General features: G+C 37.0%; 1 protein-coding gene across 4 annotated transcripts in view; it reads left to right on the forward strand.

Annotated features, from left to right (window-relative positions):
• BTBD7 (BTB domain containing 7) overlaps positions 1-13681 on the forward strand; it is an 86855-nt gene that overhangs the window by 43322 nt on the left and 29852 nt on the right. The window contains exon 4 of one of the 4 annotated variants that reach the window (XM_063089865.1): positions 11092-11578. The exons of the other annotated variants lie outside the window; for them this stretch is intronic. Within the exon in view, the coding sequence (XP_062945935.1) occupies positions 11092-11195 (104 nt within the window). The 3' untranslated portion in view covers positions 11196-11578. Of the gene's footprint in view, positions 1-11091; positions 11579-13681 lie in introns of those variants that run through there. 4 annotated transcript variants of the gene reach the window in all.

The following is a 13681-nucleotide window of genomic DNA, read 5'->3' on the forward strand; positions in this document are numbered from 1 at the left end:
AGTATTTATCCAGAAGGTCTACCATCTTTACAAATAGTGGTTTTAGAAATATATACCAGAGAAAAGCTAATAGAAGACAGTATCTGAGGAGTAATATAAGAAATATTGCCAAAACTAAAGGAATTTTCATGTTAAAACCTTCCTTCCTTTTCAGAATGCTAGGGGAAAAGAGACGATTCTAAAATGTTGCAGAGAGGAAAAAATAGGCTCCATACAAAGAAATAGGAATCAGATGGTATTGAACATTTCAATAGCAACAACTGTATACTACAATACAGTGGTGTAGGGCCCTCAGAAAGCTGATGGAAAATTATTTTAAACACAAAATTCTATATTTAACCCACCTGTCAATCAAATGTAAGGCTAAATAGGCATTTTCTAGTCATGCCTCAAAAAACCTACCTCCCTTGCATTCCCATTCAGGAAGCTGCCAAATGATGAGGCAAACCAAGAACAAAGAAGAGTGGGATTCAGAAAATTGGGTCCAACACAGGAAAGAAGCAAAGGGAAATCCTATGTACTAGCTGTGCAGTAGGTCTTAGTGGGCATCCCAGTCTAGACTGGACCAGGAGGGTGAAAGGATCCAGGAAGGGAGTGTCTGGGAAGAAATCAGTGTCTTAAATGTTTGAACATTAAATAGCAAATGACTTTGAAAGGTTTTATGACTCTTTTGTTGCATTTATGAAGAATGAGCCATAGATTCATAAAAAAATGAAGCAAATGGGAAAAGAGGAAGTTATTATTGCCAAGAAAAATTTTAAATTATGTATGAAAGAAAATATAAACCTAGTACACACCTTGGCTCAGCCATAAGCAGTATTTAAATAGTCATCATAATATGAACACTGAGTATTTATGTAATAAAAATTGTAATATAGAGAGATAAATACCAGAAGAAAGAGCTAAAGAATTGAGAGTAGTTGCCTCTGGGAGCAGGACTGGGAGTGAAAGAGATATTGGGTAGAGGGTTTTGTTTTTAGTGTGTTTTGCTACTACTAAACTTTTAAAATTATGAGCATATACTATGGTTACAAAATTAATTTTTTAAATATAAAAAAAAATACAGTTTCAGTACCCAGAACCAGAGAGATCTAGAGATGGTCATAATTATAAAGAACTGGGGAATTTATCATATTTGTGATGACTGTTAACTAAGTTTACAAAGAGCTCTTACTTTTTTTCATTTGGTCATCCTGGCAACCTGAGTGTAGTGAGGCTCAGAGATATTAGTAACTAGCCTTTTCTCAGGCTTGTAAGTGATGAAGTTGTGACTCATGCCAGCTCTTCTGAATTTGGAATTTGGGCATGGAGGGAGAACAGAATAATATGAGAACCAGTTTCCACAGATGAGAGTGGGAGTCTGTGGTCCAGTCATAGGAACAAAATAGAAGACTAGTGATTGAAGCCTCAACTTGGAGACATCTCAGCACTGAGCCTGATTTGTGGCTGAACCACTTGGGGTGGGGGTAATGTGGGCCCAGCCAAAAGGTTGAAAAACTGGGGACAGGACCTGAGTAGGTCACCACTCAGACTTTGCTTCAATATACTTAGCCAGAAAACAGAGGTTATACTGTTTCAGCCATTCTTTCCTGAATAGACAGCATTCCTGTATCTGTTGTTTGACTTTTTTGGCTGCCCAGCATGAGGACCTTCTTCATAGTTTTGGGGAATTCCTTACTGTGTAGGTTTTTATAGAAGGCAGAGCTCACCTCCCAGCAGAAAAGCCTAAAAGGTCAGGTCCTTGCTTCTTCAGCCTTCATTGTGGTTAGGCCTTTATATCACGTGACCTAGGCTTTTTGAATTGCGAGTTAATGGCACAGAAAAGCAGGGACTATAGAGAATTCTTTCTTGAAGGAGGGTGGGGGCAGCAACATCTAGTGGAAATGGGAAGGCCACGGCAGTGGTACCAGTGATGACATTCACCTTTCTGGGACAGAGCAGAAGCTGTAGTGGCCAGGTCTTAGGGCAACTCAGGGTCCTCACTGGGCTTTCACGTGCTAGGGTCTTGACTGCAGCTTTCCTTTGTCCTTGTTTGTTTGCTGAGCCTGATCCCCAGCTTTCCCAGCAATGCTGTGGACTAACAATATCCTTTCAGATAAAATCCTTTTCTCCTTAAGGCAACTAGAGTTGTTTCCAGTATAAGAAGCCTGGCTGATAGCAGTACCTATATTTTAAAAGTCTATTGTATAAAATTCCAAAATAGGTGACTAGATTGAAAGACCCTGGAAAGAAGGACCAGGTGTTGGATCACTTTGACTTTTCACAATGACCTTAGTATACACTGGGTAAACAGCTCTGAAAATACAAGAACACCAGTGAGAATATATTATCAATTTATAATTTTTTGAAGAAAAATCTCTTTAGGAGAACTATAGGTTTTCTCATGAACTTTAACAACTCACGGGCCTACCATACTTGTCATAAATACTGTTGACTTCAGAACAAAATAGCCCAGAATTAATACCAACATCTACATGCAAATTCTAGTGCAGTACCTTTTACTGTAGACTTTAAACTGCAGATTTTATTTTTTCATCTTGATCAAAAATGCATTTTTCAATCTTTGGAATATGAAATTCATTTATAACTTTAGTTCCAAAATGGACTCTGAATGCATTTGCCCATATTTTTAGTCATAATGGATGCGATTATATTTTATTGAATTAAAAATCTAACAGAGAAGCAACTGAAAGCAATGACCTAATTTTTTCCTTTAGCAACTTGGTCAGGTTCCAAGAGTGTGTGGCTTGAAACAAATGCAAAATAGCAAAGACTCACTGTCCCCACTCACTCATCCATTTCTCCCTCTTCCCATCCTCTCCATTGTCCCTATGTTGACACTTCCTTCTGTTTCAGTTCAGTTGAGCTGGCAGTTCATTTTGCTTCTGTCTGTAATTGTTTCCTCTTCAGCAAATCAGTCTGAATGTACTTCCTAGAGAATAATGGAGATAAGCCAAAGACCATTATTAACAGATCAGTAGTAAATGCAGGTTTCAGTTAAATATACAACATAGACGAAGAATTAATCCCAGTTTCATGTGACTCTGAAGTCATATGTCTCTAATCATAATGAAATTTAGCATTTAAAAAATAATTTTTACTCAGAATTATGAGGAGAGTTCTAAAGTATAATATTTAATTGCGTGTTTTATTTTAAAACTTAAAACCGTCCTCATATAGACTAAGAACTCTCCACCTCTGATCCTCTGCTCTCACTTTTGTCTGGAGTATCTTTGCCTTTGATCGCTAAATGTCCAAATTCTACCCTTAACCTTTAAGACCAATCTCACATGGTACTTCCTTTGTTTTGTCTTAGCTATTCCAGCTTAAAAGTACTTTCTGGGTTGGGCGGTTAGCTCAGTTGGTTAGAGCACAATGTTATAGTGCTCGGGTCAAGGGTTCGGATCCCCATACCAGGCAAAACAAAAAAAAAGTATTTTCTATGTCCTGAAAACTTCTAAAACACATCTTTTATTTTTCTTAGATTTTTATGTTTTCTAGCTTATTCTGGAATTACCTATGTACCTGTCTCATTTTCTCTATCACTTAGTGTATTATATGCTCTCTAAAGACATTATTGAAATCTTGATCATCTTCCAATCACTCAAAGAATGTAGCACGGTGCTTTTCTCTTCTTAGACTCTCAGTTATATATTTTGAATTATTTTTAATACCTATGAAAACTGAATATCCTTTTCTTTAAAAAAAAGGGCGGGGTTGTAATAAATGTTTAACTCTAGAAGTTGCAAACAAATTGGAAACACTTAACCCCGATCTAGGAGATAAATATGAAGTATTATTTATAAAAGTTTAGATATGATCTAAATGGTGTATAATTCTCTACCATTTAACTCATGGTTTTCAGTCACATGTCAAATAAAATTGTCTCATCAACTGTTACTTGTTGGTCCATTGATAGGAAATAGAATATCAGTTGAATTTAACATATTCTTGAAAGCTAATCAAGGCTCTTCATGTTTTGAAGCCAAAAAGGTTTAATCCAAGGACAATCTTTCCTTTTATAATTCTTTGGTCTAATGTATAATTTAGATCAAAGAACTAATTATGTGTCAAATTTAATAATACAAGTTTATTTACAGTTATGAGAATTTCTAATTCATGATAAATTATATAATTCAGAATATTAAAGTAACTTGGAAATTCTTATTCTGAATTAAGAATCTTTTTACCACTTTCCTGTTTGATTTATTAAGGGAAAATAAAATTATAAGGATTTGTTTTTTGTCTATTGAAATTGGAATGTTTATTTACTTTTATTTGTATACTTAAAAGACAATGAATGTAAATGAATATTATGGCTTGTTATATGACTTTTTAAGTGTGAATCTTTATTAAGCACTTTGTAGCCATAGCAAGAAGTGTTATTTCTAAAATATATACAGTTCATTTGCAGTAGTCTTCTCAGTTGGAATGTTTTCTATTTCTTTTTATTTAAAATTATGCAGAGTTTAATTAGAAGCCTTCTTTCAACAATATGCAAAACCTTTTATCTGTGATAATGAAATTCCAAGAATGGGTGAAGGGAAAAGGTGTAATAGCAGAAGACTTGTAAACTTCTGGTATCACAGATTGTCTTGAATTGTTGAGATATCTGTTCTTCACTACACCTTGCATTTATCACCATATATATGACTTTCAAAGTAGGGTAGAATAGTTAATTAACATCAATTGGTCAGAAGTTTTGATGTTAGTAGGCCTAAAATAAGACACAGAGTCATTTTTTTAAATTTCAGGTTAGCATTCATTGAGCATCATTGTTATGCAAGATGCTATACCAAGGGAGAAGAGAATTAAAACAGTTTTTGAATGCCACTGTGTACCTAGTTTCATGACAGGCACTTCATATACGTTGTTTCATTTCATCCTCACAACCTTTGAAGCTTGAAGTTTCCCATTTGTGCAGAAAGGTTGAGAAAAATAACAGTGCTCCAATGGTATTTTGTAAATGTGAACTTTGAAGTTAGATCTGTGTTCCAGTCCTCGCTCTGCCACATACTAGCCATTTAAATTCTGTCTGGGTTCTTCAACTTGAGCTCATTTCCTCTCTTCATAGATGTGCAGGCACCAAGCACTTTACCTGGCTCACAGTTGGGAGGGCCCTAACATATGTTTTAAAAACCGAATTATGTTAGGTCTTCAGTAGAAATTTTCTAAGGGTAAGAATTAGTTTCCTTACACATCATTTGACAGCACAGTTCCAAGTTTCCAAAGTCTAAAAAAATTACCTGGCTCATTTTAAACAATAATGCATATATCACATTTAGCGTCAGCACTCATATGACTACAGTTGCAGGAGACATTCAACATTAGATGATAAAACAGCTCATAAAAAATGATCCATAGAGCTTTCTCATGGTGGTGGGCTGTTTGGTTTAAACTCCCATTCTACTATAGTTTGATTCAGTTATAGTCCCTTTTTCTCTTAGAAATACTAAGAAAAATGGCTGAATTGGCACCTTGTTCTAAAGCCCCGACTTATTTTTATTTTTCTGACTCTACCATAATCAAGTTTTAACTAATGTTCTTACGCCTTCCACTTCCAAGGAGTACAAAAACTAATGGAGTCCAAGATGTAGGTTACTAGTATAAGGAAAACAGGATTGAAGTTGGGCATTAGTGACTGGGGAGGGAAAATGACAGAAGGACCGAAGAACCTCTGCATTGTACAAATGTTCTGGCTTTTCAAACTCAGAATTGAGATGGAGAGTTGAAGTTACTGCCTTAAAACCAAGCATTGCTCTTTATCTCCTAAAAAAACATATCCAGAGGAGAAGAACTCTGAACAGGCACAAGCATTCTGTCTACTTCTGGTTTTGGAAATGGCTGGAAGAAATTTATTCCAAGAATTAAGATAGGTTAGTAGTATATTATTTGGCTGTTATTGTGTGAAGGACACTGTGCTAAGTTCTTTTCCTGGAATACTTCAGTTAATCTTTACAGCTGCTATCATTCTTCCCATTTTAGAGATGAGGAAACAAATGCTTAAATTGTTGCCTCCCCAAGGCTACTTCTGCAGATCAGAAGATGGACTTCAAAACAAGAATTTCCTGAGCACCTGCTCTACATTCAGTAGGCAAGCTTCTTATATACATACTTTGCACTTAGATAGTATGTTTGGTAACATTCATAAATAAACCATGCCCTGTAACAACTCTCTGCCAAAACTTTAAATTTGAATTAATTCATTTCAAAAGCAGTTCATGCTCATGTTGACAAAAGGGAATGGTATAGAAATACCCATAAAGTATATTTTCACCAACTACCACTCCTCTCCCAAATCCTTACCGGTGACATACTGTGAACAGTTTGATGTGTCTCCTTACAGATCTTTATATATGCATGAATATGTGTGTATGTTTATTTCATGTGCATATCTTGTTCTTTTGTAGTATAAATAGCATCACACTGTACATGTTACTCTTTGTCTTGCTTTTTTCATGCTTAAACTTTGGAAAAATTTTTATATCAGTACACATGGAGTTACTTTATTTTTAATAACTGCATGTTTTTTAAGTTACTTTCTAAAAATGCAAGTAATAGATGGTCTAATTGTCACATTTTCAGGTAATACAAATAATACAAAAGGTGTTTAAGAACACTTGCAGTCTCACTCCCCAGTGGTAACTACTGTTTTTAAAAAATGCCTTTTTATAAATATCTCTGAAGGATTGAATCTGTTTGGAGTATATTTATGGAACTACTAAAACATTCAGTGAATATAAACTGGCCAGAAATTGCTTGGCTTCAACCATTTTTTCATATATTTTGGTGGGGAAAAAAAAAGTCTCTTATAAATTAACATGGGCTAGCCTCACTATTAAATATGTCTCCATAAAGGGAATGTCTTTGATATATTAAAAGACTTTGAGCTCTGTTGTGGTTCTTTACAATAAAACATTTTTATACATAAATACATGCCATACTTAATATTGACATGTTTGTAAAACTTCTGATAAATGTTTTACATGTCATGGCATTTGAAGGTGAAATAGCCACACATCTAAAAGTAGTGCCAGAAAACTGAAAATATATTTGCCCACTTAAAAGTCTTTGTTTCTAACCATATTCTTGTTCAACCGTAATAGAGTTAGGCCTCCTCCAAAGTGGCTTGGTTTTAATATTAGGTATCCACTGTCAGTGTTCCTTCCTAATTGAAGTTTACATTAAAGAACGATGCTGAATTTTGAAACTGTGATTCACTGAAATAATTCTAGAAAATACATGGGCATCATATTGTTTTTCTAAATCTGTTAGCATCTAAGCATGTATCTAGTTATGAGAGGTTCAGAAATTTTTCTGAACTGTGTGATTAAATAGTTTGTTAATCTTTGTTTATTCCTCATCTTAAACTATAGTTAGATAGTTTTTTATTTATTGTAAACAATAAAAATATTAAGTATCTAAAGTCTTCAGTGGTGCGAACACCACTCCTCAACTACATTTTGATGTCAATTTTTTAGAAGTACTGGATTAAATAGAAGTAGATTGATACAGTGTTGTAAATCTGAACATTGTAATAGGTCTGCTGGCTGATTATTCAAGCAAATAAAAGAAAAAATAAGGCATTATTTGGGTGACAGAGATATATCCTGTCAATTCAAATAGGCCCCTTGGTATAGAATTAGCAGTTTGACTCCTACACTTTATTTTGCAAACACTTTTTGAGCTCTTACTATATGCCAGGCTCTGAAATTAAAGTAATGAATATGATAGTCCAGTGGTGAGCACCGATAGGCAGTTACAATGTAAGTGCCCTCATAGAGCAAAGCACTAGATGCTGGGGCTGGGAGCACACAAAGGAGAAAGAGGTGTGGGGAGTGGAGATGGGGAGACGTTATGAAGAACACCACAGAGAAGTGAGACCTGGAGAATGAAGGAGTTAAATAAAGATTGGAGGTAAAAGGAAATATATCAGGCAGAAGGAACTGCAGGAGTGAAAGCAACGCCCTTCTGGAGGAGGATGGGTTTGCAAAGATAAGAGAGGTATGGCAAGAAGTGAGGCTACAGAGGCAAGCAGGGCTGTGTAATAAAGAACTTGTGTACCACGCTGAGACAGTGGGCTCTACCCTGACTGTAGCAAGTCCTGCAGCCTGTTTACATCTGCATTTTCTGAAAGCTCTTTTTGTCTGCAGCATGCAGAGACCATAAGAAATGTTGTAGAAATAGTGGGGTTTTCTAACATACATTCTGTAAGCAGATAAAATCTATAAGTTATAGAACAAAATTACTTATTTTTAAAAAGTTTTGTACTGTATTCATTTTTCAGGAGAATTTATTGAGCACCTGTTCTTTGTCAGGCACTGTGCTAAGCATTTTACTCACATTATCCAGGTATTACCTCCATTTAAAGATAAACTGAAGCTTGAAAATATTGTAAACTTACCCAGGGTTACAGCTAGGAAGTGTTAAGGCCAAGATCTGAATCCTGGTCCTTCTGACTCCAGAGCTACTCTTTCCTATTTGGGAGAAGAGGGAATATGATCTCTGAGAAGAAATCATTTGTGAGGTGCGTTGTTTTAAAGGGAACATGTGATCATATGTAAAAGGTAAACCAACCAGTAGATATCAGAAAGTTTTCTGAAAAGCTTAATTACATGGCTCTACAGCAAAAGCTTTGGATTTTTTTCTTTTATTATTGTAATGGAATTGAGGATATCAATTTATGGTTTGTCACTAGTGGGATAATGGGTTAAGGATAGTAAACCAGTTATTGGTATAAATGGATATCTTTTGCTTTTAGATAAAAAGGTAAAAATTTCTGAAGTTTTCAAATACTGAGTACTAGGATTGTTTTTTAATATTTTAGCGCATTTGTAAGAGGGAAGTGCACTAATACATTTAGGTTGTCGCTGACTATTTCTGTTCCTTTTATAGATCTTTGAGTTGCTCTGCTCTCTTGTGACCACACTCCCTTCCTACCCTCTCGCAGATCCCACGCTTGCTTTTGAACTAGAATACACCAGTATAGTGGGTAACGTTACCAAGGAACATTGGTGATAGTAATAGCTGTCATTCATTTAGTGTTTAAGTTAAACAATGTACTGCGTGCTATATGTTTATTATCTTCTTCAATCTGCAAAATAGCCCCATGAAGTAGATGGTATTATTCACATTTTTTAAGTGAGGAAACAGGTAAAAAGTTCACACATCACACAGCTAAAGAGAATTGAAATTAGGTCTCTAGCCAATCCAACTCTAGAGGTATATCCTGCATTTCCCTTCCAGCAAGATGCCTGCACATAAGAACATGTTCAGTTTCAGGGAGTCCGGGCATCTGGTAATCCCAGAGTTAGGTCCCCCTGCGTTGTAGTATAGGAGAGGATTATGTGTGGTGTCTGTGTCCAGAGAACTGACATCCCCATGAATGCTTTTCCCTTTCCTTATGTTGTTCTCACTTACCCTCAAAACACTTGTGAACATTTAAAATGCCATAGTAGAGAACATTAATTTATAATGTTGGGCTGGCTGTTTAGGTCCGTTGGTTAGAACATGATGCTTGTAACACCAAGGTCCAGAGTTTGAACCTTGTAATGGCTAGCTGCCAAAAAAAGGAAAAAAAATTTATAAAGTAAACATAGAAGAAATATTGATCTATATTCAGTTAAGTATCTTAAATGTTCTTAAACTTAATCCTCTGAGTGTGTTTCATGTCTTAAAAAGAAATGTGAAATCTATTATCACTTGTCTGTGTGCTTTAACCTCCTCCTTTACTAAGTTACTAAAGTTATTTCCTAGAAGTTTTCAGCTTCTTTCCCATCTTTCTCTCTCTGCTTTTCCCTCTAACACAACTTGGCTAAAGCTGTTAGAATAAAGAATACAAGCACTCAGTGTCCATTTTCACACACAAGCGGCATAAATTTTAGTGATGGCCTCTTTCCCATCAGAAAGGAGTAATGTTCTCAGAGTAGAGAACCTTCTCATTTCCTTTCCAATATTCACTTGAGTTTTGTGTTCAGTGATTTTTTTTTCTTTCTTCTTCTTTTTTTTTTTTTTTTTTTTTTACTTAGCACTGAGGGAAGGAACTTCTGGCAGCTTCCATAGCCTGGTGGTGGTATTTAATTTTTTGAATAATTAATACATTCACATAGAACAAAATTCAGAAGATACAAAGGGATATTCAACAGAGTCTCTCCTGCCCTTCCAACTTTAACTCCCAGCCAGTCAGTTCCCCTCAACAGAAGCAACCAGTGTTACCAGTTTCATGTATGTCCTTCCAGATAGACAATTCAGAGGTTGTCTCAGAACATGACTTTTAAAATATATTGGAAGAGATTATAAAAAGATATTTAGATTAGATCTGTAATATTAGGAATGATTTCTGGCATTTAGCTATTGCAAGAAAATCTTGTAAGACTACTAAAAGGCACAGAAATTTGAAAGATATACTGCCATGTGGGTAAACATGTTACACTTTAAGACTATACCTCTATATTATGCCTCTCTATCGAAAAAGGACAACCAAGTTTCAAACATTAGCTGTAAGAGTATGAGAAATGAAACCCAGAAAAGCCCAGTGTACTTTTTAAACATTTTTTTGCCAAACTATGATGCATCTTTACCTAAAATGTTGATTGCATTCTTAATGCTCTTCATGGAAGTAAAGTTAGATGTGTTCTGAGAAAAGACAGCTGGAGCAGATCAAAGGCATGGGGCTACTAAGGACAGATTAAAGTGATTAGGATCGTCAGTCTGTCAGAAAGTGTATTGTTAAGGTGGTCATAAGCACTGTGACAAGAAGACCCTAAGGTGACCCTTAATGATCCCCATTTTCTGATATTTCCAAACTAATGTTATTCCCTCTCCTTAAGTGTGGGTATGGGGCTGGCCTGTGGCTCACTCGGGAGAGTGCGGTGCTGATAACACCAAGGCCCCGGGTTCGGATCCCATATATGGATGGTCGGTTCGCTCACTGGCTGAGTGTGGTGCTGACAACACCAAGTCAAGGGTTAAGATCCCCTTACCGGTCATCTTTTAAAAAAAAAAAAAAGTGTGGGTATGACCTATGACTTGTTTCTAAACCGTATGTCAAAGATGATGGGATGTCATTCCCATGATTATGTTGTCATACAGGACTCCAGCTTGGTAGCAGACTTGTACTGGAGACTTTTTTCCTTTGCAACTCTGAAGAAGTAAGCTGCTGTGTTGCGAAATGGCCTGGTGAGAGGACCACATAGCAAGAACTGGGTATGACACCCAGCCAACAGCCGTCAAGAAGCTGGGACCTTAGTCATACAGCCACAAAGAAGTGAATTCTGCCAGCAACCTGAATGAGCTTTGAGGCAAATTCTTTTCCATTTGAACCTTCAGATGAGAAGAAAAGCCCAGTTGCCACCTTAACTGCATGCTTATGAAACCCTGACTGAAGACCCAGCTTACACAGGCCCAGACTCCTGACTCACAGAAGATAGAAGACGATAAATGTTTGTTTTAACCCACTAAGTTTGTGATAATGTTACACAGCAATAGAAAACTAATACATTATTTAACCTTCTGATGTTATTTTCTTACGTCAGAACAGTTTAATTTCTAACAATTTCATCGGCTTTGACTTAATAATTAGGAGAAAACTGAAATTTGATGAAATATTTAAGACAAGTACTTTGTTTTGTAGAGCAAATTTGATGACCTCATTTCTATGAGAATAGGTTCAAACTATTTGAAACACTCTGAGTGACAAATCTATAATGTTGATGGGTTACAGGCAACTAGAATTTGTGAAGAAACCTAGATTGTATTCTTGAGTATTCTTTTTCTCCAACAAGCCATTTTTTTAAACTACATACTCTGTTTATGATTACTTTTACCCTCAACAATCACCACACACATTCCCTCTACATGGAATACTGATGTTGTGTTTTTTTCCATTCCCTTAAAGACATATTTTCGATGTCACCTCAACTAGAAAGCCATCACTTGCCATTTTTACCTCACCTGAGAATTCAGGTGGCCCCCCTACTGTGTACCATAGCCTTCTGTACACTCCTCAATAGAGTTGAGATCACCTACTTCATTTTCCACCTCTCCTAGTAGATGCTTGCTCCTTAAGATCAAGAGCTATATCACTATCCCCACCATCTAGTACAGAGACTGGCATACAACTCAATAAATACATTAAAAAATGAAAATCTAGAAAGGTAATTGGAATCCAGGGCTGGATGGCCCTTTGGTTTGACCAAAATCCAAGAGTGACAATTAAATATAACAATTATTTCCTGTAGGCCAATGTCAAGACTGGAGATTTTGTCTTTGCTCTGTCTTAGCCTGGGTTCCCTGAAGAAAATAAGGCTTAAGGATAAGGACTTGTGTGCAGATAATTTATTTTGGGAAGTACTTCCGCAGGATAGGAGTGGGAGACTGGGAAGAGTAAAGTGGAACAAGAGTGAGCCAATACAAGTATGTGTTCTGATGTGTTCTGAGCTGATCACTGCTATGGACACCTGGGCTTAATCCTGCTGGAACACTCTGACAAGCCACGTGAATACACTTCAGAATTGTTCACATGAGGGAAGAAAGGGGAGAACATTTATCCAGGAGCTTCCAATCCCCTCATTGTAAAAGTGTTTCCCATGGGGTGTTCACTCCCTTGCATCTCATGATTTGCAGATTCCCAGAGGTGCCTACTCCCAGGTGTCAGAATTTCCAAAGCAAAAAACAAGAGTTTCTGACTTTCAGAGAGTAATGGCTACTGCACCACCTTTGCCGTCCAAAACCAATGGTACGTACATCTGAGACGAGGTGCTGTCATGTTATGCCTTTGAAACTAGATTGCTACAGTGAAAGGCAGAGAGGATGTGAGGTGGGCACAAGAGTTGCTTAATTCAGTCTACTTCTTGCATCACTCAGGTCAGTTTGTATGCTCCATTAAATCTGATTCATCACAGAGTCTTCAAGGTGGTGGCCAGCCGCACATTGACAAAGACTTAATTCAGGCAAGATGGGGATAGCCATAGTCCAGCTGCTGCAGTGGGCTGGAAGCTCTAACTGATGTTCTCATCATAACTTTATCAGAGTTCAGTCAAGAAATCTGAGCAACTCTGACTTACATGTTAAGAGAATTATAGGAATTGGACCCTATACAATTGTGGGAGGAACTGGAAAAGTGAAGGTCTGAAAGAGAGAATAAAAGGATCCAGAGGAGTTATCAGCCAGTCAGCCTGAGAAACCAAGCACATCCATCCACCAGGTGGGACCACGCAGGGGGAGCTCATGGAGAATGAGTTTTGTGTCTGTGGATCTGCAGCCACGCGTCTGGTGGTAGGCATGGGGCCAGTGTTGTTCAGGGCTACCTTTAGGTGGAAGAGCTGGATACAAGCAGAGTGTAAGCAAGGGCAAGCTAGGACTCATTGGTACCTCTGCATCTACCTGTCCCCACATCTGGCTACAATGACTTTTAGAGAGTAATGGCTGCTTCCTCACTTCTGCCTTCCAAATCTCACATATTTCTCTTTTAGCCAACTCTAACTTGGAACCATAAAGGGGTGGAGATTTTGGAAAAGTTCTAGGTTAAGCAAGTTGAAACAGTACAAATCAGGACAATCTCCTTCTTCCCTCATCCAGCCTAGATTTTCATGACCCTTTGCCAATACTTAGCAGGTCTAGGCAGCCTTCTGGATGGGGTAGCCCAGACTTTCATTCCAGAGGTATCTGAGCTCTTAGTTTC

This window comes from Cynocephalus volans, chromosome 3 (genome assembly GCF_027409185.1).
Source record: "Cynocephalus volans isolate mCynVol1 chromosome 3, mCynVol1.pri, whole genome shotgun sequence".
In the NCBI taxonomy this organism is placed as follows: Eukaryota; Metazoa; Chordata; class Mammalia; order Dermoptera; family Cynocephalidae; genus Cynocephalus; species Cynocephalus volans.